At 39.8% G+C, this 23,412-nt stretch overlaps 3 protein-coding genes and 1 long non-coding RNA gene across 8 annotated transcripts in view; 2 read left to right on the top strand and 2 right to left on the bottom strand.

Moving 5' to 3' along the window:
• Nucleotides 1–112: 112 nt before the first annotated feature.
• On the bottom strand, nucleotides 113–12,805 carry g6pd (glucose-6-phosphate dehydrogenase). Of its 4 annotated transcripts, none has more exons than XM_031316780.2 (13): nucleotides 12,730–12,805; nucleotides 10,769–10,890; nucleotides 6,673–6,710; nucleotides 6,441–6,549; nucleotides 5,558–5,775; nucleotides 4,206–4,364; nucleotides 3,575–3,700; nucleotides 2,409–2,502; nucleotides 2,085–2,271; nucleotides 1,751–1,986; nucleotides 1,550–1,626; nucleotides 1,229–1,321; nucleotides 113–1,148 (listed from the first exon to the last, which is right to left on the bottom strand). In XM_031316780.2, exons 1-13 carry the CDS (start codon nucleotides 12,773–12,775, stop codon nucleotides 1,058–1,060), a joined length of 1,596 nt encoding a protein of 531 aa, XP_031172640.1. In that variant the 5' UTR covers nucleotides 12,776–12,805; the 3' UTR covers nucleotides 113–1,057. The 4 variants fall into 4 exon arrangements, with proteins under 4 accessions (XP_031172640.1, XP_035863692.1, XP_031172642.1 ...); XM_036007799.1 differs by having other exon boundaries at nucleotides 12,540–12,756; XM_031316782.2 differs by lacking the exon at nucleotides 12,730–12,805 and adding an exon at nucleotides 12,544–12,718.
• A 79-nt stretch (nucleotides 12,806–12,884) lies between these two features.
• Nucleotides 12,885–20,865, top strand: LOC116062185. The gene is made up of 2 exons (XR_004107892.2): nucleotides 12,885–12,963; nucleotides 18,382–20,865. It is a non-coding gene; the product is annotated as an uncharacterized LOC116062185 (long non-coding RNA).
• LOC116062183 (testis-expressed protein 49) lies at nucleotides 16,661–18,443 on the top strand. The gene is made up of 4 exons (XM_031316791.2): nucleotides 16,661–16,879; nucleotides 17,759–17,935; nucleotides 18,049–18,172; nucleotides 18,278–18,443. The coding sequence occupies exons 1-4, from the start codon at nucleotides 16,789–16,791 to the stop codon at nucleotides 18,324–18,326; spliced, it is 441 nt and encodes a 146-aa protein (XP_031172651.1). The 5' UTR covers nucleotides 16,661–16,788; the 3' UTR covers nucleotides 18,327–18,443.
• A 1,580-nt stretch (nucleotides 20,866–22,445) lies between the features above and the next one.
• Nucleotides 22,446–23,412, bottom strand: part of LOC116062169 (adenylate cyclase type 6) — a 37,668-nt gene continuing 36,701 nt past the window's right edge. For both annotated transcript variants that reach the window (XM_031316767.2, XM_031316768.2), the window contains one exon: nucleotides 22,446–22,681. In XM_031316767.2, coding sequence (XP_031172627.1) covers nucleotides 22,553–22,681 — 129 coding nt within the window. In that variant the 3' untranslated portion in view covers nucleotides 22,446–22,552. The remainder of the gene's footprint in view (nucleotides 22,682–23,412) is intronic.

The raw sequence follows: 23,412 nt of genomic DNA, 5'->3' as shown, positions 1-23,412 counted from the left end.
CTATTTCTTTTAAGATTTGTATTTAAATGCTGATACACCTATCACAACATTAGTGATTAAGTTTAGTGACTTCAGTGCTTGAAGCAATAAAACCCACAAAGCATGAGACACGTTACCAGAGAAGCAAAAAGTTTATTACAAGTAGTGGGAATGTAGCAAGCTTCACATACGAGTGTGCAGTTAACAGCAGTATTCAGTACGTCATTACAAAGACATTCACTGTTGACCTGTGGTAGACACTGCTGCTGTCTGAATACTTTGAAATATGGAATGAACTTCAGTAACTTAAACACAGAAGAAAACATGTAAACAAAAAGGGAATGAAGCTCAGTTGGAGGCTACTAACCAAGACAGAGAGCTTGTTTGGTTGTCCATAAGGACACTTAAGACTATAAGTATGAATGCTTTGCCCTTTGCAAAACACAGAGGCTATTTATCTTAAAGAGGAGGCATAAAAATAAATTACACTAAGTGTGATTAATAACTGCAGTCAAAGCATAATAGTATTACAATCACAATGGTTATTAAGAGTGACAGCTGGCGAACAATCATTCCTGTTGTTTCTCATCTCCGCGGTGTTCATTTCCCATCTTTGGTACAGTGCTGAGTAAGCATGACTCAGCTGAGTGTTTTGTTGTTGCTCTGCTCTTGTTACTCAGTCATCCTGACAAATTAAGACCTAATTAATAGAGACAGGGACATGGAGCTAGTTCATCAGACAGTTATTTTGTTCACAAAAACATCAGATTTTGTTTTTTGTTCCCTCTCCAAGTGACTTGGTCCCACCTCAAAAAAAAAAGAAAACTTGCTGTATATGTAATATATGAAGGAAAAAAAAAAAAACTACCACAAAAGCTGGTATATGCCCATGATGACCACATAAATTCACATTTCTCTTTTGAATGTCTGATGAACTGGCTCCAAGGAATAATTGCCATACCTGAGTAAAAAAAGCTTGTTTCTGCTACTCTCCAGTATTGGATAATGAGACGGCTCACTTACCCTGCTGCACTCCTCCTACTATCATACCTCTACTCCTCCCTCATCTCATCAAAATTCACAGTCTGTGAGGATTGACCCATTTATAAGTGCCTTCATAGCGAAATCCAACTCTCTTTGCAAGCTCGTCTGCTTCTGTTGGGCCACGGCTAAGAAGAAAAGAAACAATCACAATCAACACTCTTTATCAACTCCTTTTCAAACTGGGGTAGTGAATAACATTTCCTACCTTCCGTATTTGTAAGGAAGAGGTTTGGGCTTCTCTCTGTCTATGTGATGAAGAAGAGGTGTGAAGATCCTCCATGCTTCCTTTAGTTCATCACTGCAGTGACAAACAATTCATCATGTGGTGGAGGACATAACAACAGAGTCAAATCTAAAATATCTAAGGTTTTTACGACACGTTTCCTTCTGTCTGAGGCAGAGAAAAGATGCACTATGTCGCCATCTAGTGTGAAGAACTTGTAGCTCGCATGAAGCAACATGCTATTTTAACAGCTAGTTTACAAGTAGTAACGTGAGACAACAGTAGTGAAAAACTAAGACAGACCTGCGTACAAAGTGCATCTGACTCCCACAGAAGACGTCCAGGATGAGACGTTCGTAAGCGTCAGGAAGCTTCACATCCTGAAAACAAAAAGCACATTTTGTGTTGTTTTTTTTTTTTTTTAAATTAGAAAACTATGGTTAAGAAATTGAATAGCTTAGTTATCTTTCCTTTGTCCTGTTGTTTAAATCAACTTGAACCTGCCTTGTATCTGCTCTTGTAGGTGAGGTCCAGCTCAGTTTCCTCAGGGCTAAAGTAGACGCCAGGTTTTTTGCTCATCATCTTGGCGTAGACGGCCTCGTTGGGCTGCACACGAACCACTAGCTCATTCCTGCGGCACTGATTTCCAAAAATGTCCCCTGGGACATCTGTGAACTGAAGCCGCACCTCAGCTTTCCTCTCATTCAGAGCTTTGCCACAGCGAAGAATGAAAGGGACACCTAAGGAGTCAAACATTTGAATGCCAATGCATTATAAAAGAGCAGGGGGAAATGTGAGATCAGTAGGATTTGTTTTTTAAAGGGCATGGTGTGTTTACCATCCCAGCGTTCGTTGTGCACATAGAGTACAGCGGTGGTGAAGGTGGCCTGAGTTGACCCTTTAGGAACTGTGGGATCATCAAGATAACCCAGTTTGGCGTCTCCCTCACCCTCTGGATCCCCCACGTACTGACCCAGCACCACATCTGAGATGGACACTGGAGCGATGCACTTCAGCACCTTCACCTACAAGAGGGAACACAAGAGAACAGAATCCCTCCATTAGAAACCCAAACCATAACATATAATTATAATATATATATTATAATATAATTGTAGTGGTGTTTGAGTGAGGTCGGACTCTCTGGGAGACGATTTTGTACCTTTTCATCCCTGACATCATCCGAGCTAGTGGAAGCTGGTTTCTCCATGGCAACCAGGCAGAGCATTTGGAGCAAGTGGTTCTGCATGACATCACTGATCAGGACAAAAAGCACAGTTGGTCACACAAAAGACAATGTGATGGCTGTTCCTTACAATTATAACTTATGTGTTAAAACTAGGGCTGTCAAACGATTACATTTTCTTAATTGCGATTAATCGCTGAATGTCTATAGTTAATCGCGATTAATTGCATGTTTTATCACGATTAAAATTCTATTATTTTGCATATCAGGACTGTTTTTAAGTACATATTAACAATGGAACGCCATTCTTACCAGTGTATCTTGATTGGGAATCAAATGAATGCAAAGAAAGTGACTTTATGAACTTGATTTTAAGATTTGTATTTGTTTATTATATATTTAATCTAGTCACACATTTGAATTTAACAACAACAACAACAACAACAACAACAACAACAACTTAGAATGCACCACGAGGCTGTAAATTACCAGTTTCATTGAACGCACCGTCTGTGTTTTTCCGACAACAGCAGCTGCAGATTGTTAATCCCGGTGTCGGAATCCTAGCTGTCAGCATTGTAACCGTGTTTAATCTAGCTACTAGCTAGCGGTAGGCTAACGTTAGCTGCTGTCGAGTATAGTGTTAACTACTGTCACGTGCAGCGATGTTTCTTTTGACTGTAACGTGTTTCAGAGCATCAGAGAGAAGTGCAGACATATCAGTGGCACCAGAATGAGGCACCAAAATTGGCGTTGCTATTCCTGCAGCAGCAGGATGTGTTACGAGGAAGTACGGCAAAATAGTAACCTGTTAGGTATGACGCAAAGCCGAGTGAAGTGAAAATAAATTAATAAATGGCAGCATGCGATTAATACGATAAAAAAAACATTTACGCATTATGCTCGACCCTTAATCGCATCGCGATTAATGCGTTAATGCTGACAGCCCTAGTTAAAACTGGTAAAATCTTTCCATTGTCTAAAGGAAGCTACCAATGATTATTTACTAATGAAAAGTAGTTAAGTATAGACGCTCCTGGTACTACTCTGTTCATTCCTGTATAACTTCACTTTAAACCTGGTCTATTAACTTGAAAATTAGCATACAAAGAGAAACTTTGGGGATTTTTTCCCCCACTCACCGGATGATGCCAAAATCATCAAAGTAGCCCCCTCGGCCCTGAGTGCCAAACGGTTCTTTGAAGGTTAGAACTACACAGGCCAAGCTGTCCCTGTTCCAGATTGGCCCGAAGATTCGGTTCCCAAACCTGCAATGAACATCACAAAATCGTTCTCTGCTCAGCGGCAACACACACGCACAGCGTGAAAAGATGGCTGTTCGTGACAGAAGCGTTTCTAAACCTAACCAAATTACCTTAACATTTAAAAAAAAGAAAAGAAAATGATCTTTGCCCACACAATGGATTACAAAGCTCAGGGAGAAATACCAACAACTCTAAGAAGAAAGATATATATTTCTGGTGATACAGTTTAATTAAGCCCATTCTCCCAACTGATAACTGCTTTGATTCTCACAATCTGACCAGGTAGATTTTATTTTCACTCTATTGGATATTGTTATTTTATAACCTATGAGTGGGTGTAGCTCCTTTACGGTTACCGCTTAATTAAAGCCAGTCAGGCTTTGTTCCTCTACATACAGTATGTTTACCAGCAATGTTATCCTATTTGACAATCATAATCTTTACGAGGCATCAGATGATAAATAAATGCACGTAAAAAAGGGCCCTAATCTGAAGATGGTTTTCTCACCTGAGCACCATGAGGTTCTGCACCATCTCCTTGCCCAGATAGTGATCTATACGGTAGATTTGTTCTTCAGTGAAGAGGGAGGAGAGGTGAGTGGACAGCTCCTCAGAGCTCTGAAGGTCATGTCCAAACGGCTTCTCTACGATCACCCTGTTCCAGCCTCTACACAACACAAACACACACACAGAGAAGAAAAGAAAGGAACATTTCAAGTTGTGTCCACTTTGATTGTTCTCATAGTCTCGCATTGCCAGCCCTATCTCCACAGCGATGAGGAGTAAGGTCTGGCTACACCACACATACATTCCATGATAGGAGAAAAAAAATACTCTGGGTTGTTTGCATTTCTTTAAACCAATCACAATCGTCCTGGGCGGCGCTAAGCTCCGGACGCAGCGACACTGGCTCTGCAAAATGGTCTCGGGAAGGAACTTGTTTTGGGTGGAACATTTGCAGCCCGCAACTGCTCACACAATACAGCAACGTGAGATAATTAAATTAGCTGGATACATGGGTAAATGTAATTTGCTCATGATCACAATGACACATTAATGGAACACAATTGGGTTTCCACTTAAATTCAATTAAAAGTATGTAAGGCAAAACAACAAATACTAAGGAACCAGAGAACACTGATGATAGAAGCTGTTGAGGATCACTTTTTCCCTCCATCAGACCTACTTATGAAGAAACCAGATGAGAACAAAAGTAAGGAAACGTTTTTCTCTTAGGCGTCATATATACACATCATATTTTAGCTAGGTGTACCTAATAAACTGGCAACTATTTCTCTTTATAATGTTCAGTTTTTGTTGAAACTATTGTAGAGAGGTGTTGATTTAATATATATTTTATATGACCATTCTGGAGGATGTAGGTTGCAGTGCTAAAACTGTATTGTATTAAACAGAGATGTTGTTCAGCCTACTCTCATTGGTATAAATGGAGTGGACACAATAATAGAAACACCAGTGTATGGCTGCACCTATAAAAGCACCCAAAACTTCCAGTGATGCTGGTAATGTTGCAGTCACCCAAATGCACACCTCTGAACCATGGTACTAGTGCCGTCTTATGGTGACATAAAATCTTTAAATCACATTTTAGGGATTTCTTTGTATGCACTAACATGCAGTAAAACAACGACGCTTTGAATTAAAAGGGTAAGGTTTTGGTACATATTTCCAAAGAATGCCTGAATAGTACAACAAGGGACATCATTGGAGCTTTAAGACATACCACTCACTGTTGAATTTCAGTTCAGTGTGTAAATAGTACAGACTTTCAGACATAGCAGGCCAAACAACAAGTAAACAGTGTGACGAAGGAGCAGTTAGTAAGAGAAGTGTACTGACTTTGTGCTCATACAGCAATGCTTGATGTTCTTGGTAACATCGTGGTAGACGGTAGGAGGCAGCGCCAGGTAGAAGAGACGGTTTGCCTCTGGTCCTCCGGGCAGAGACAGGATGTGCGTGTTGAGTTTGGAGAAGGAACTCTCATCTGCATATTTCCCACTGATGTACGAGTTCCTGCTGAAGAAGGCTGACAACCGCTCTGCCTCTTTATCGGTCACCTGCGTCAGAGGGTAGTAACATTTACACATGAATGGATTTCATAACAATTTTGAAAAATGGAGTCGTGTGTGTGAAAAAAATGGTTTCATCCAGAGTCACCAGGACCTGAGGACTAGACAATACATGAACTGGAAAGATTTATTGTATTTCTAAAAATATAAATTGACTGATTATATAACTCCACTAGGAGCTTAGTTTAGCCACTTGGGGGCAGCAGAAACAAGCTGTAAAAACAACACTGCCATGTCATCTTTTAAGTTGACATGGCAAACTTGTTAGCAGGTTTTTAGACCTTTCTTTCGATGAAAACAGCTGCCAGCTGTGGCCGAAAACAATGCTGTGAGAGGGGTGAGAGTGAACCAAAACGGTAAAGTTGCAGGTCGGCCAGCTGAACAACAACAAGCTTAAACTCACTATAAAGCCAAGTGGAACCACAGATTAAGTAGTAACTCTCTGTAGGTTCTTCATCGCTTTAAGGATTAAACCAACAGAGGAAAGAAGAGTAACAGAGGGGATGGAAGATGGACCTGCACACATTATTTTCTTGCTTTGAAAGGTTATTATTTACAAAGTGTTAACTATCTGCTGTAAATTTCCACACAGAAAAAATATGAATCTGTTAAAAGATTATAGGGAGTTGCATCTCAAAAGGCTCAGTTTTTACCTTCAGGTATGGCATGGAAGAAGTCCGAATGTCATCAACCGTCAAGTCAGAGCGAGCAAAGCCCACAAAATACGTCTGCTCAGGGAGGAGGCCGTCTCTGTACAACCACCTGGGAGAGAACAGAGAGACATAGGGTTCAAACTTCAGAAGCTTCAGTCCAGATTAGAAGTATCCTTCCTCTCTGCTGTGCTACGGATGCAAAAGCCTTCACTGGGGTCAGAGGTTCACTCACCATAGCGTTGGATAGATTTTCTTCTTTGCCAGATCCCCCTACAGGTGCAAACACAAAATCAGAAATATGTGTCACAAACACAATCATCAGGTTACTGTGCAGCGTATTTAACTAGTGCCAAAGTGGTCATTATTTTCCATCTCCGACTCAATATGCTGCAGCACTACAGGTCACACCGTCTGGCAACAGGTAAGCAGGTTGCTTTAGCCATTTAAGAATTATGCAACCTTAGTAATCCCACTGAAAGCAATTGCTAAACCACCGACAGACAGTGTGGAGACAAAAAACTGTCGTGGTGCTAACTGAAATCATGCTGAAGAACCTCTTGCTTAGTGGTTTAACTATAAGAGCTAACCAATTGAACTTTCGATAGCGGTTAACATGTTTCACACGACAACACAAGGGCTTTACTGTCTTCTACTACTACTACTACTACTACTACTACTACTACTACTACTACTACTACTACTACTACTACTAAAAAAGAGCTTGTATGCCAGTGTCAGACAGACAGGAGACGCTCAGAAATCGGAGATGTCCTGAGGCAAACTTCAAATCAATACAAGGACAAGACAGAAGTCAACTTAATTAAAAGTATTTCCCATAACACCCTCCTGCTGGCCTAAATCACAATCTAACATCTGCCTTTAAGACAGTATTGCTCAGCTGGGAATTCAACTCATGTTAACCCTGCTTCTTTGTTTAAGATGGTGCGTTTAAAATAATAACTGATAAATGATGAAAGGAACTGAACAGAAATCTGCCTTTAATGTCACTTAAAAACTTAGCTATGCATATGAACTTATATGTACAAATGCCCTACAACATAAGCAAAGGACAAACCTGTTGAACAAACCTTGCATGTCATCATGAAGCTGAACACCTATAACTATTAGAATTAGAAGCAGCAAGTGAAGGTTTGAAAATGTCTGTGACTGTATGTATTCACTTTGTGATAAACATGAAAAAGACGCTTGCAGTGCAGCCATTTATAACAGCTGGAGCAACACACATGTATCTATAAAACAAGTAACCAGAGTGAGATTGCACACAGCCCAGCCCTTCCTGACCTGCCTGTGTATGACATTGAAAGAAAAACGCTGACTGTCAGTGACACTGCAAAAATCTGCAACAGCGCCACTCTATTCTCCCAAGAGCAAACCGTGCAAGAGTCAGGCAGACACAGCCAATGAATGACTGTAGCCTGACGAGATGTTCAAAAACCTGAACAAAAATGTTTTTCCACACGTGATGGAAACAAAAAAAGTTGCAAAAAAAAGGTTCTTTAGAAAATACGGTTTGAGCAGTAAAAGCAAAGCAGTTTACATTTTTATCATAGATAGAACCACGTTTCTGTAAAATTGTGTCTTCATTTACAACAGTGTTAGGCATGTCTTATTTAAATCATAGAAACAAATGAATGAGAAAGAGACATGTAGATAGACTGAAGCCCTGGTAGAGAAGGAGAAGGCAAAGAGAGGAACATTGAGAAATGAGGAAACTGGCCAAAAAGATTTCAGAATGCCTGAAATGGTTTTAGTTCCTGAACTCGACACCTGCTCAGTATGAGGAAATAGTAAAACGGTGAAAAGAGAACATCTCTTATCATATTCAGATAGATCAACTTATTGAGGGGTTGTTTTAGCAGTAAAAGAAATTAACTTTGATTATGATTAGGCATGTGCATTAAACGCCAATATTTTTCTAGTAACAATCAAATTGAGTCTGTGACATTGATTTTCACAAACTGTAAACTGCACTGTGCTATTTCATGCTTGGTTGGATTGTTAATTTTGGTTTACTTATTCTTTGAAAAATTGCACAATTTTAAATAGGGATTTTAATGATTAATCTATGGATCGATAAAAAGATATTAAAAGGACAATTCCGGCGCAAAATGAACCTAGGGGTAAATAACATGTGTACCGAGTCGATCGTTCTCTGGGATATGTTTTCATGCTAATCGAATGTGTCTCTAGCTTGAAACAAACTACAGCAAACCAGTGATTAGCTGCTAACACTAGCTTTCAGGGCAGAGGGTAAATTGCTATTTTATACCACTAACAAGGCTCAAAATAGCACCACAATTCAATGGTAGCATAATGAGGGTCCCTACATGTAAACCGAACCATTGAGAACTTGTATATAATGAACGCTGTATTTGAGCTATGTTACTGGTTACTGGTTGCACGGCGTTCGTCATTCGACTGGTCATGACTGTTTTCGAGATGGCGCCCACATGTAAACATGAACGCTACTGTCTTTATAATAAACTTTCTGTACACTTACAAAGTTCTCAATGGTTCGGCCGAACCTGCCCTCTGAGGAAGAAAAAAGTCGCTGCATGCCTCGCTCTGCTCAGACTCCGGATTTCCACTGGATGCGGAACGTCTGCGGACCGGCTCCGCCGTCCATCAATACCCACTAGGTCCGGATTTGTCATGGCACGGCTGCGGCCATGACTGACAGCTGTAGTCACGAGGACCCACAATATCTCGCGAATTCACATAGAATAGAACCACAAAACCAACAACAGTTTGTTTCCATCCAGAGGAGTAGAGGGGAAACAACTCTGTGCTGTGTTTTCAAGGTGTAGTGCAGGGAAATAGGATCCGCCGTGAGCACGGTGTATTTTACTTTGAAAATTAACCGGGTTTTTATTTTGTTTCTGTGCTCGACCTCCTGTCCCGCACTATCTGCCGTGTGCTGAATTGCTGCGGAGCTCTCCGGCGTCCGGCAAAAATAGAAGCTCTGCGTATCTGCTCCGGAGGGCTGCGGAGCGCCAGAGCTGGGACGCAGTCGGAACGCAGCCGTTTCGCAGTCAGTGGAAATACACACATTGACTTTAATGGAAACCTAGTGACTCCGCTGACGTTCCGGAGCGGATCCGCAGACGGTCCGCATCCAGTGGAAATTGCCGGTGAGGCAGTCCTGTTGATGAACTCTGAAGCAAAAAGTTGTGAAAATTCCACAGAGTTGTTGTTGGTGGCTGTGTGGTTTAGCTATCTGAGGCTCATCCTTAAGCATCTTGAACAGAAGCAGCTTCTCGGTAACGCAGGCTGAGAGCTTAGTATCAGACAGGACAGGCTACTTAAGCCGCCTACAGATGATCCACGTTAAACCGCTCTGCGCTGGCTGTTGCCACCCAACTAGGCGGAGCCCTACCCTTGGCGCCGCGGACCGCTCGGAATTGCCGCAGAGCGCTGCGCTCAAAGTTTATCATTCAAGTAACTTTGAGTTTACTTGTTCTTTTAACTCTGAATGTAGCCTACTCTGATTTTGGGTCAAACATAGGTCATGTCAGTAGTTAAAAAAATGGTTTTCTAGTAGAAAAACATCCAACTCATTTCATAAATTATTAATGATCAATCGATTAAGGTAGCCGACTATCGGTTAAAGAAATGGCTTAAAATGTGCATACCTAATTTTAAATGTTTTTACCACTGTATTTCATGTAAGCAAAGTTGTTATATAAATGTTTGTGTTGATACAATAAATAAAAATTATGCATTTAGGGTGTTCATTTGCATTCAAATGCATTTTGCACTTTGCATTGTTTGAGTTCATTAAATGAAGACAAAAAGGTTTCTGCAAGAAATAGGTTTATGCTAGGAAAAGTAAGCTTTTAAAAAGAATATTTATGTCACAGGACCAAAACTCAGGTCTCACATTGATGCTGGTTTTTGAATGATACCGAGTCTGAGGCGATGCACAATATTGAAATGATAAGCAAAGAGGAACCTTGAGGTTTTACTGTCTCAATTTTAGGCTTTTGAAAGCTCGGATGACTCTGTGGTGCTTGTTTGCATAAGCTTGGTGAAATCAGTTTCAACATTTCCTTATTCACATTATGTGCAATTATTGCAGTATTTCTAAAGGTTTCAACACACTTTCTTTGAAATTATGGCAAACAATTCTTGTGTAAGTGGCCTACTCTGCATGTGCCAAAACTAATAAGGAAACACAGAGCAAAGGTACATGCTGGTTGGTCCTAACAGCTTTTCTGAATCACACAGTAAATTGTGTGTCATCCAGATCATTAGCTCTTACTTATAAAATCACTGTCTAGATTATGACGCCCCTCCCCTGCTCTCACCGATGCCCCCATGATGATGAAGATGTGAGCATCGGATTGATGGAACTCCACATCTTCATGCAGCTCCTTCCTCAGCTCCCCAAACACCTCAGAGCGAGAGAGGGGGATGTTGTTCATTTTCTCTAAAAAGCAGACAAAAAAATAATCCAGTAAATAAAAATGTAACAATGTTTTTTGACATGTTAAAGAAACCATCAACCAACAAATACAGAATGCATCCTAGTTAACATGAAGGTACCAGGCCTGCATAACAATTAGTATGCAGCCAATGATTTAATAAAAAAGAATAATGTGAGAAGAAAGTTTGTGAGTCCTCGCCTAATATTTGAATTCAATGGACTTCTGCTCTGGGCTGGTAGCACCCTAAATAACTTTATATAATCACTGCAGACTTTTTTTGAAAATGTAATATCTTTGGGTTGTGGATTATTGGACACACAAACAAGACATTTTCCAACATTACATTCTTAGAATTTGGCTATGTTCTCCATCATAATCCTAAAACATCAAATACTAAAAACAACAACAAAAACCATAATAATTGACAAAGAAGAATTGACTGATTAACCTAGAGTTGTACCTACCGATTAGTCAACAGTAAGTATGTATACTTTATGGTTTTCTCTGTAGATCAGCATTGACTAAATATCTTGTAAACAAGCTTAGTAAAAGTGTTTGATTTCAATTCAACCCTGATTTCTTTTTAGTTAGTATGATTTAAATTTTGTTTCACATTTATTCTCATTATCTGCCCAAGATCTTTCTAGTTGTCAGTGTTTTGGTTCATTTTGTAAAAAGAAAAAAATAAGTCGAAATCTTAGGAACTTAGGTTAAAAAAAATAATAATGAAACACCATGGTATGGTTTACATGTTGTACTACCTTGTAATCTCCAAGTGCCTTTATCAAGTTAAGTGTAATTTAAAAAATAAATGTAATTTTGATATGCAATTATCATTTTAGTCATATGTTTAGAAAAATACCGAAATTGTCTGGTTCTGGCACTGTTCCTTTACTTCCTCAATTATCCAACTTTCAAAGATAGGGACCAACATATTTGAGAGAGAGGACAAACTAAGATTTCCGTGTGACTCATTGTAAATGAGCTAAATCAGGAAGTACTTTTCATTTATTTCACCACAGACTGCTTTATTTTACCCATAACTAGACCTGCAGACTGCGTTGACAATGAAAAATCTGAAACGCATTTCTATAAAGCTAGCAATCGACAAACTTAAAAACTCATGTCATCTCTGACATAAAATCCCTCACATAAAAACAACACTCAGAGGGGCAGCACGTGGATTTCTGTTGATGGTGATTGTGAGATCGTTACTAGCTCCCACACTTAGCCTGTCACACAACAAACTATAATGATATTAGTCAAATCCTCCACCAAATCCCGTATTTAGAGGGCTAAGCGTTACTGCAGAACACCGTGATAAAGCTGAATACATTTCGGCTAACACATAAAGAGAACACGAGCTGACATCTTGTTGCTCATGGACAGTTAGCTAGCTACTGACATCCAGGCGAAACCAGCTCAGATTATGCTGCTATTAAACTGCTACACATCTTGTTTAACTGAAAACCGCCCTGTCATCAGCCCTTAGCTTCAAATGCTGTTGCGCAAACATGAGTTGACAAGCAACAAATCCCTAAACTGCCGCTTTACAGCTAGCAAACAGCAACTAGCTTACATCTAGCTAGCTAACTTACATGCAACAATAAACACGGTTAAGTTAGCGCTACAGAAGTTTAACTACTGCTACTCACACGAGATGATAACTTGGCAGTTAAAACCCTGAACCAAATGCGACGACAGGGTACGGGCTTTACACACACTCACAGCTGACAACAGTCGAGGAGGTGTGTGGTGCGCGTTTGCGAGTCCTGCCTACTTCCCTGTTCAAGTGATAAAGAAGAAATCGAGAGGTTTTTATTGGTTTGGGAGAAACATACCAGCGCTCGCTCGAGTTCCCATCACTGTCGAATCCAATGACGCCATCGACTCTGCCGGTGGGCGTGGTTTAACTGTACACCCCACACACACACACACACACACACACACACACACACACACTCCCGCCGCGCACGCACTCGCTCACTCACGCACGCACACACACACACACGCACACACACACACACACACACACACACACACACACACACACACACACACACACACACACACAGGTGTAGGAGTGTAGTTCAGTCTTCTGTGGTTGAGGAAACAAAGGAAGAAATTAGGGAAAAAAAACGAGAAACAACTGATTATTTTTTTCAGCTTTATTTTTTTTTTTAAATACAATACCGTTATTGACTCTTTTCCTTTTACAAAAACATTTAAAACAAGAATTGTACCACTGGATATAGATGAATACCTCTGCCAACCACCACCACAGTTGGTAGTTTACGAGATGTGTGTGGAGCTGTGAGATTGTTTTATAATTCTGTGATAGACCAAAACGTGTATTGTGAGGTCAAAGGGACCTTAGGATTTTAAACTCCGGTCAATTTATGATGACTGGTTAACTGCTCTTCAGATCTCTGCAGGGTAAATCCAGACAGCTAGCTAGACTATCTGTCCAATCTGAGTTTTCTGTTGTCCCGAGGCTATACAGAGGCGCTGTTGCTCCACGTGGACGATTGTGATTGGTTTAAAGAAATGGCAATAAACCAGAAGGTCTGGCAATGCGAGACTACAGGGGCCTTGACCTTTGACCTCCAAAATCCAATCAGTTCATCCATGAGTCCCAGTGGACATTTGGGCCAAATTTTGTAGAAATTTCCGTCCGTTCCAGAGATATCACATTCATAAGAATGGGACGGACGGGCAGACGGACAACCCGAAATGTTCACAGTATATATAATGTGTGCAGTGGTCAAGGATAATATTCCAGAATGTGTGTTAATGTAATGTATAGTGACTGGGTGGGGGGGGTTGCGAATCTGTCAGTTGGGGTCCTGGGCCTTGTTGATGAGGCCCACCGCAGTCAGAAAGAAAGTGTTCTTGTGGCGGGAGGTTTCCTCCTGCAGCCTCCTGCCAGAGGGGAATGGTTCCAAAAAGTTGCTATCCTGGGGGGGAAGAATCGGCCACAATCATTCCTGCCCGCCTCAGGGTCCTGGAGGGACGGAAGATTGCAGCCAATCACCTTCTCAGCAGAGTGAATCATACGCTGCAGTCTGCCCTTGTCGGTGGCAGCAGCTTACCAAATGGTGATGGAGCAGGTGAGGATGGACTCAATGATGCCAGTGTAGAAGTGCACCATCATTGTCTTGGGCAGGTGGACATGACATACAGGCTTAGTAACTTACAGCTGGGCACTGAAGTTTTTAGCAAACGTTACTCAAACAAGTGTAAATAGTACATTTGTTGGGCACTTTTTTCATCTGTGGATTAATTTGGTGCTTTAGTGAGTGTATGTGGAATTGACTTAAAATAAACTACACTGTGTGTGTACTTATGGAAATGAAAGAACATGTCTCCCAGTCTAACTGTGTTTTTAGTAGTTATTGGACAACAGTGGAGCTCTATAGCACAGAGGAATAAGATAATCAGGCTTTGGCTACACAGTCAATACAAGATGTCAGTAGCAGGAGGCTCATTGTTGATTTTGGTCTTTTGGATTTGTTAACCATTAGAAAAATATAAAACATCACAAGACATATCCTTTAATTGAATACTCAAATGCCCACATGTACATTAAAAGCAAGAGTTATCGGTCACTGGGATGATTCCTCCTGTTGATACTGGCCATAAAGAGATGCCCTCCTAGTGCAACTCCTGTGCAAAAATGCCTCATGAATGAAAGGTCAGCCCAAGCTAATATGAGTTAACCAAGTCCAGAGGGTATTTTCCATATAGCCTAGAGTCACAAAATGTCCTTCTTGTGTTTAAACACAGTCACAGTTTGAGAGTTCACACTAGAAATACATAACACTAAAAGCCAGGAACAAACACAGACAACCAGACACTGAAATAGGAGAACAAAAGAGGGTGGTAATGAGGGACAGGGTGACATGAGGGCTGACAAGGAACAGGTGAAACATGTCAGGGCGGGGCAGACAATCACAAAGACAAGGCAGGAAGTAAAACAAGACATGACACATGAGAAAAACCTACAAAATAAAACTGGAAACTAAACTAAAACCAGGATCATGAGACGTTTCTGGGTTGCGGCAGAGGGATATTAAGCCAAAGAGGGAACTTTGTGCTAAAAAGACCATAACGTTGTCAGATATCACTTGATTTGGTTAACTCAGACTGCTGAAGGGTCATATTAGCTTCGGCTGAACTTTGTACATTTGAGTTGCACCGGGAGGGATTCCTTCATGGACAGGGGGAACATTTATATAAACAAATAACTCTTTGAATGTTCAGAAGGGCATGTGAAAATTGTATTAAGATGGATTTGTTTTTATATCTGAAGCTAAATGTCAACATATATAAATCCATGACTAGAGTCAGATGAAGGCCCTGCTTTGGCTGACTCGGGGGGATCTGCAGGTAGTCACAATCACTTTTCCTTCTAATACTGTCATACACTTGCCTGGTGATGGGTTCTTCAGATGGTTTTGCTGAAAACAACAACAATGTAAACTGTAAGTGAAAAGAAAGAGGAAATGGAACAGTATTTCCCTGTGCAGCCTGGGACATTGTTGTAAGATGAGTTGCTGCAGAGTATGAGGTGATGTAGAAATACCTGTTGTATTGTACCTGTGTGAAGATCCACACTTGCTCAGGCGCTTCTGTGGTTACTTTTCCCTTCAATTGACAGAGTTTAAGAGACACCACAGCTCTTCCAGGGGTTGCATGTAAACACAACTCAATGCCGATGCTGAGCTGTACCTCTTGCCTGGATGTGTACTCAAAATACTACAAAGTCACACAGAACAATGTTATTTTTAAGATGGTAAATATAATGGAAAAAATAATCCCTAACTGCATTACCATCAATACATTCTAAATAATCTAACTCAGTGATTCCCAACATTTTTGGCTTGTGAGCCCATAAAATGAAGTAAACGTTTGACCCGTCATCACAGGTTATGAACTAAGTGTGGAAACAATTCCACCAGAGTGATTTTTCCTTTTTAGATTTCTGCAGTTGAAGGATTTTTAAAGTCACGAAGAGTGCAAAAAGAAAAACATAACCATTTGGATCCATCTTTGCGTGTAGCACCGTGAAGTCACTCACCATCCGTGTTGGCATCATCCACCAGTAAGATCTCTGTGAGCAGGGCTGCAGGAGCTGTGTACAAGACACTGTAGACCGTCCTAAGCAGAGTGGACCAGGCCTCATTATGAAACACTATGATAACGCTGGTGGTTGGGAGGCCGGGGCAACGCCGAAACTTCTGTTCCAAGCAACTGTCAGAGCCAAACTGAAAGTTAACAGATGTCAGATTTGTAATGTAATGTGATGTACACTACTGTTCAAAAGTTTGGAATCGCCTGCCACAAAAGCTTAATTTATTACAGTCAGATGGCTAAGTGGATTATTCTATATTTCTTAGTAGTCTTCATGCTTTTAGGTTGTAGAAATCCCTCTTTACAAACCCTTATATATAGGGTTTAAAAAAAGTAGTCACGCAGTCACGAAGAGAAATCTGCTTCTGGTGTTCATATGAACCTGTACAGCCCAATTGGTCTGCTTCCAACCAACACAGTCAAGAACAGCAATATGCTCAAACCGGTCTAAAGATGATAGCCTACATTCACATTAATGGTTCCAAGTGGCAGCCAAACCAGAAATATCATCCTGAGAGAAATCAGTGTTAGCACAATCAATCACATTTGCTATTGAGTCACAGAAAGCTGTAGGAAAGAAGAAAAAAAAAAGTTTTATTAGTTGGTTTGTTTGGTTATTTATTTATTTCTAGTTTAGTTCAACGTTTCCCCCACGAGACAATTCGGATGGGCGGGGCTTGCTGCCATGGTTACGCCTAAACCAAAAGTTGTGATTTATTTACAGGCTGTCTGTCTCGTCTGTCTCTCGGGGCTAAGTTTGCCGCACTATGGCCTTCTTCGGTTTAACACACCTGGGTTATCAAAACCCAATAGGCGATAAAATGATAGTGAATCCCAGAGGAGCGTCTCAGTTCCGGGGTAAGCTGGACATCGATCGCTTCTCGATTGTATTTCGTCTAACTAACTTGAAGTTAACTGTCGCTACCCACAGTGAAAACAGAGCCTTTAACTTGCTGATAGCTAACAAGAACACTTTTTCTAAACGTCTTCAGGCTTCAAAAAACAGCAAGCTACATATAGCGCTAACATTAACGTTAAGTAGCTTGATAGTCCAGAGCACGATCGTGTTTGCTTATAGGAGCTAGCAAATTGTTGTTTTTTTGCCCTGGAGGGCCTTAATTTACAACACGTGGAATACTTTAATCCAGGTAAAACGTTAATTATAATATTTAACTTTATTTAATCAGCTAACGTTAGTCTCTGAGAACAGTAACCATTTATAGTCAGACAACCAGCAGTGCTGGAATGTAATTAAGCAACGGCACCACGTTAATTGATAGCTTTAGTTACTAACGTTAGTTACTTTGCAGATGTTGATTATTAATAGAAAATATAAATTAAATAATAAATAATGATATATCATAATAGGTTAAGCTACCGAGCAGTATATAAAGTATTTATAATTAGCCCCACCTTTACCAGCTGCCACATTAAAGTGATGTACACACATTAATGCATCACTAATTATAATCCAGTAGTGTAATATATAATATATGTGACTTTAAAATGGTCCATTCTGCATAATGTATTTCCAACAATTAAGCGAAAAAAGGGGGGGCCTTGATGCTGTATTATTTGCTGCTTTCACATTTTTATGAAATCTCAAGCAATGCATCCATGGTAAAATACAAGTTAAACATTAACTTGAGTATCTTGTGTCTTTCATAATAGCCAGAGGTTTATTATTGTAATCGAATGATGGCTCAGTCTATACTATAGTAACGTATCTCTTTACAGATGGTGAGATTAACACCAGAGCAGGACTGCCTCCATCTCTTCAAGGAGAACAGGGACCCCTCAGATGTAATGACACATGCAGCGTTTACCACCAGCCTCTTCCCTACAGCGCTGACATACACCATGGGAGCCATGAGCGATACAAAGAGATGGTCAAACGGGTTCAAACACCCAGGGGTGAGGAGGAGACATAGAAAGACTAGACATTAAGGGTCCGATGGGCTATGTTGGATCTATATCACAGCTAGTATTCCTGCCTGGTAAAAGTGTCTGTCTCCTCTCTTCTTCAGCCCCTAACCAGCTGTACATAGTGCCTCTAACAGACAGCCAGCAGTATGGATGGATGATGTCCAGGAATCCTGAACCATGGACCCAAGTCAAACGCTTTCCCCGAAAGAACAGTGAGATGACAAAGTAGGTAACATTACCAAATCTAATATGGTATTTTTTTTTTTTTTTTTTTTTTTTTTTTTTTTTAAATAGATCTCTGTAACTGTAATCCACTTGTTACTTTCACAGGTTTGTTAAAGAAATGTCAGCGACAGACCCGGAGTTCAGCCTGTTCTGACAGCCTTTCTTCTTCAGTTATGTCACACACACACACACACACACACACACGCAAGCAGCATCAGTTTTGATGTGCATTACGGAGATTAAATTGATAGCAGATCCACTTTTTTTTTTTTACATTTTTCATGCTTCATTTGGATTCTTTCACTACTGTTTTTTTTTCTTGCAATCGAAAATCTGTTTTTATGGTAAGCTATTTTTTACACGAGCTATGAGTAACTAACTACCTCTCTAAAACAATATTTCTTAACCCTTTTAGCTCCCAACTTTTCTAAAAGAAGTCTGAAGGTAGTCCGAAGAAATTTAGAGCAATTTTTCAGTGTTAAACAAGCAATAAAAATGTACCAACTAGCACATTTGTATTTTACAAGTCAAGATCAAGCGTGAGATTGTACTGCCCTCTAGAGGAAACAAAAATAACTACTTCTGAATTTTGGGAGATGGTCTTCATGCGAGTATTCAAAACAGACTTCTTTACCAGATGCACAGCAGGTGCACTGATTGTCTAAAATAGAGAGACGTAACAGTTTGCAGATTGTTGATGTTCAAGAAGTGTTGAGCTGTTCAGGAGCATTTGACCACACAGCGGCAAAAAAAACGTTTTACATTATTCCTCCTGAAGAAATATTTCACTGATACTGCAGTGCAGAAGAATTGAATCCTGAAGGGATCAGATGGACACAGGCATGTTTTCTCAGGTCATCAGGGATACACAGGAAGTCAAAGGAGATCAGGGCATTCTCAGGCTGGATTTAAACAATTACCCCCTCCAAAGGCATTAAATATCCCAAAAATGACTTCTTGGACTTAATTCAGTACCACGAAAGGGGCAGATTAGTGTGTCAAAATTCCAAAGGCTGTTTCTTACCATAACTAGCCTTTAGATGGTGCAAAGTGGCATGTGTTTATCAGTGGTACTGCTGGTCCTGCAGCTCTGCAACTGAACAATATTGGTTTGGTGCTTTTCATCAGTGACAGTGTCCGTATATGGGTGGTCCATTCATGTGGGAACTGGTCCAACCTCCCACAAGTCCAAACAAAATGGTGACTTTGCCAAAAAGCCTTAAGTATTCCTAACCAAAATGTTTATTTCACCGTAAAAATGGCGACTGGTGAACAAGGCATCTCTTTTTCATGTTTCTTACAATTACTGTCATCTAACTTTGAGAATATCTTTGTTTGCAGGCTTGTGTTGTCTAATATGCGTTATAATGGTGCTGTTAAGGTTTGATTCTGTGAGTGAAGCTTTGTGGCCTGTGTGGGTAACTCTAAACACATCCAAAACAGGGATATTGTTTAATTATATGTTCATTGGATAGTCAGTAATATAATGTAAAATTAAAGTCAGCACACAGAGAATATCTGTGGATGCTTTTAAAATGCATAAGAATCTATATATGATAGTATGATAGTAAAGTATGTTAATGACAAGTAAACCACTTTCTAGTACTATAAAATAACTATAATGACATTACCACAACTATTAAGTTAATGTAAGATGAACCTCTGTTCCTACAAGCCACAGGTAAGATATAATTGCAGTACATCCAACAACATTAGTAAATATATGAACATGCAAAACAGCCATTGATTTATTTATTTATTTTTTCTTCAAGGGGAAATGTTATTTTTCTCTTTGTCATAGTCCTCAACTCTTCTTGTCCTTTAACTTTGCAAAAAGACTCCCCTTTCAACTCCTCCAACTCAGGGAAAATACAAATAAAACAAAACCAAATGCGGAAGGATTCATCAGGCCTGAGCAAAACACTGTTTCAGTAGTATGGGGTCAACCTTCCTCCCCTCTCTTGTTCCCCCCAAAACATCCCAAGAGTTAACAATCAACACAAGTCTATGGACAGCCAATAGAAATAGAATACATACAATGCACATTTTATAAACTCATGTCCATTCTATAAACTCTTTGCTTATATGAATCACTCTTCATTGGTCACAGTTCACTTGATAGTTGGTGATTACATTACTGTCCTCTGGTGCTCCCAACACGCCCCAAGGCCAAATATCATTGCACAGGAGGGACCCATAGCACAAGTCTGCGTGAGCTGGCTTTGGTACAAACATGATCAACTGTTGGTTGCCATTGTTGAGTGTGGCAGAAGAGCTAAATCAGGACTGATTCTTTCAATTAACAAAAGTTGAAGCTGGAAAAACCAAGTTAATTGCATTGATGAGAATGTTTACTGGAAATTATTCTCGACAAGCCCTCATCCCTTTATCTCGCTCCAAACATCAGCATCCAGGCACTGTTCCTGTTAAGTGTTATTCTATGATTTGTTTTATATTAACTTAAGGCAATCAAACTCAGCTATTAGTACTTCTACTGAGTGGAGGAATAATACAATAAATATGTTTATGTTTATTCATTCTGTCCTCTTCCTATAGTGTGACACCAGGGATGTCAATTTTTTACTGCTGAGAAGTGAATGTGTGGGAGGGAGAGGTCACCTTAAAGCCTGACTGAGATTTACAATACTGCAGTAGTGGCATAAATAAAATAAAAGCACAGTGAATCATCTGTATGTGTGTGTGTTTACTGCTATGCTTATGTGAGCATACATCACTCAGGTTCTGCTGCAAAGGCAGCTAATGGTTATTACTTACTATACATGATCACACCTATTGCCAGTTGAAATTCTGTATTGTACATTAGAATTGAACAGCAGAATTCATTGGCTGCAGTTGATCAGTTGGTACCAGTGAGCTTGAGCTTTACAACTGGCATTTTACAAGAAAGCGTGCTGGTCTTTGATCCTTTTCATTGGAATGGAATCATCATAATAAGCATAATAATTAATCAGAATCATCATAATAATAATAACATTAAGAATATACAAATGATGAATACAGAAGTGATACAAAATACCCTACGTTAAAACAAACAAATGAAAACAAGATACCACAATCAGACATGCTTCAAAGCAGTTATGTTTGGCAAGAAAGCAGTTTTTGTTGTATCATAAAAACCTCACAGTGAAAATAGTTATGCCCCTTCAGGATTACAAAGCACAGTATTCAGTCAAAATCAATATATATTTCTTTCCTTCATCTATTTCTATTTCTTGTGTGGTACCACTGCGTTGATATCCAAGGTTTTCCCCCCTGATGCCTCTGGATCTAAGTCTAATCCTTCATTTCCTTTTGCACCAACAAATACTTCTCTAAAAGGGAAGGAGCAGTCGATGACAATATACTGTAAAGGCTGACACCAGCTGCACACTGGCTGCTCAAGCTCTAAGGAACCTATCTGACATGATATGAAGGATGAAGAGGAGCCTATTCCCAGCTGGGGCTACTTCTAGTCCTCAGAGATTAAAAATATAGATTTCAGATATCACCTTCTAATACCATCCTTAGTCGTCTTTACTCATTTTGTTTAGAGGTTGAGGGCAACATTATAGTTTAGAGTTAAAGTGATCGGCTCTTTGCTGCCTGAATGACAGACAAAATAAATGTATTGTACATATTTTATGATAAAAAAAATGAAGCAGCCTGTGCTGCCAGCAGTTGGCCAAAAAGACAGAGGGTTCAGGCCTCCTGCCTAAAAAACAGGCGGTGATCGTTGCTGACTTTAGCGAGAACATATCAAACATGTCTTGCCTTGCTTTTAGTAAATACTTTAGTCTTTGGTCAATATATTCCTCCTCAGTTTATACATATATTCATACACACACAAATATGCATGTACATACACACTTATTAACGTGTAATAAACTGGATATTTGTGCACGTATGTATTCACACTTTTTCATAAAGGACCTTTTGCACAAAACTTCGAGATCAAAATAAATAATTAATTCAAAAACAAAATATGAGTACCTGTTCATAAGTCATGTGAAATAAAAAAAATACTGGAAAAGAACAAAAACAAAACAAAGTAAAAATATAAAGTAGCCTTATGTACAGCGTTTATCTTCTTTTGACACAGGCTAAAAGGCGTTGTTTTAAATAAACAGACTTTGCATCTTTCAAGAAGCCTGAGAGAGAGGCTAGACATGAGAAAAACATGTGTCCTTCAACTTGATGTGAGCCAAAATGGCTGTCAAACGAGAACATTTCCTTTCATCAAGAACACTTTCCTTTTGAAGTCTTATGTTTTTTTCCTCCTTACTTGGGATTCAAGCCATTCTCTCACACGGTGAGTCCTCACTCAGTGGTGCTGTGTCCTTGCAGTGGGGAACATCCCAATATGTACTGCTGCCATGGTTGCTAACTGTTCGGCGGGCCATCATTCAGGAAGTAGGTTGTCATTTCGCCTTTCCCTTTGACCTTGACCACCCCACGATACTCCAACACATACCCTTTGTTGGCAAGCACCTGGTAGAGGTCTGTAGTCACCTGAGAGCAGAACGGAAAAGATATATAAGGCTGTATAAATACTTATCTGATCAAATTAAGGAGCACGATGCATTTTTTCAAAATGTAGATAATATCATGAATCCACGGTCTGATTGAACCAGAGACTGTACATTATTTTTAATTTTTTAGTTCCCTCATCTTCATTTAAAATGTGCAGGTGGAAGGTTACTTATTTCAGCTCTTATGAGGCTACCGTTTCTAATGTTTGTTGGGGTAGAAAAGTAACCATTATTCCAAAATTAAAGCTGCTCTAATCCTCAGCTGCTGGTTGCTCAATATTTTTGGAATCAGCTTGCTGTGTGGTTAATTAAGTAAATGATCTCAGCTGTAAGGTTTAGAAATCAACAGTGACACTATGAGACACATGAGCTCTTAGTAGTAAGTAATCTACCAGGTATTTATTATACACTCAGTGGTCACTTTATTAGGTACACCTGTACAATCTAAGCAGTTCTGTCATGAAGTCTACTTTTTGATTGTCAAAACCTGAAAGTCGTTTGACATCCTCCCGGATCCATATTCTTCCCGGATCCATATTCTTCATATATGTTTACATTCTATGTAAACTTTTGTCATCGTGAATGTCTATACTGTCATTGTATTATGTTGGTCTATTCTGTTTACATGACATCTATTGCACATCTATCCATCCAGCAAGAGGGATTCCTTCCACAGTTGCGCTTCCTAAAGTTTCTTCGCCGCTAAAGGTT

This window comes from Sander lucioperca, chromosome 12 (genome assembly GCF_008315115.2).
Source record: "Sander lucioperca isolate FBNREF2018 chromosome 12, SLUC_FBN_1.2, whole genome shotgun sequence".
NCBI classification, from domain to species: Eukaryota; Metazoa; Chordata; class Actinopteri; order Perciformes; family Percidae; genus Sander; species Sander lucioperca.
The sequence above is the reverse complement of the archived record's forward strand: the minus strand, read 5'-3'. Positions and strand labels throughout refer to the sequence as shown.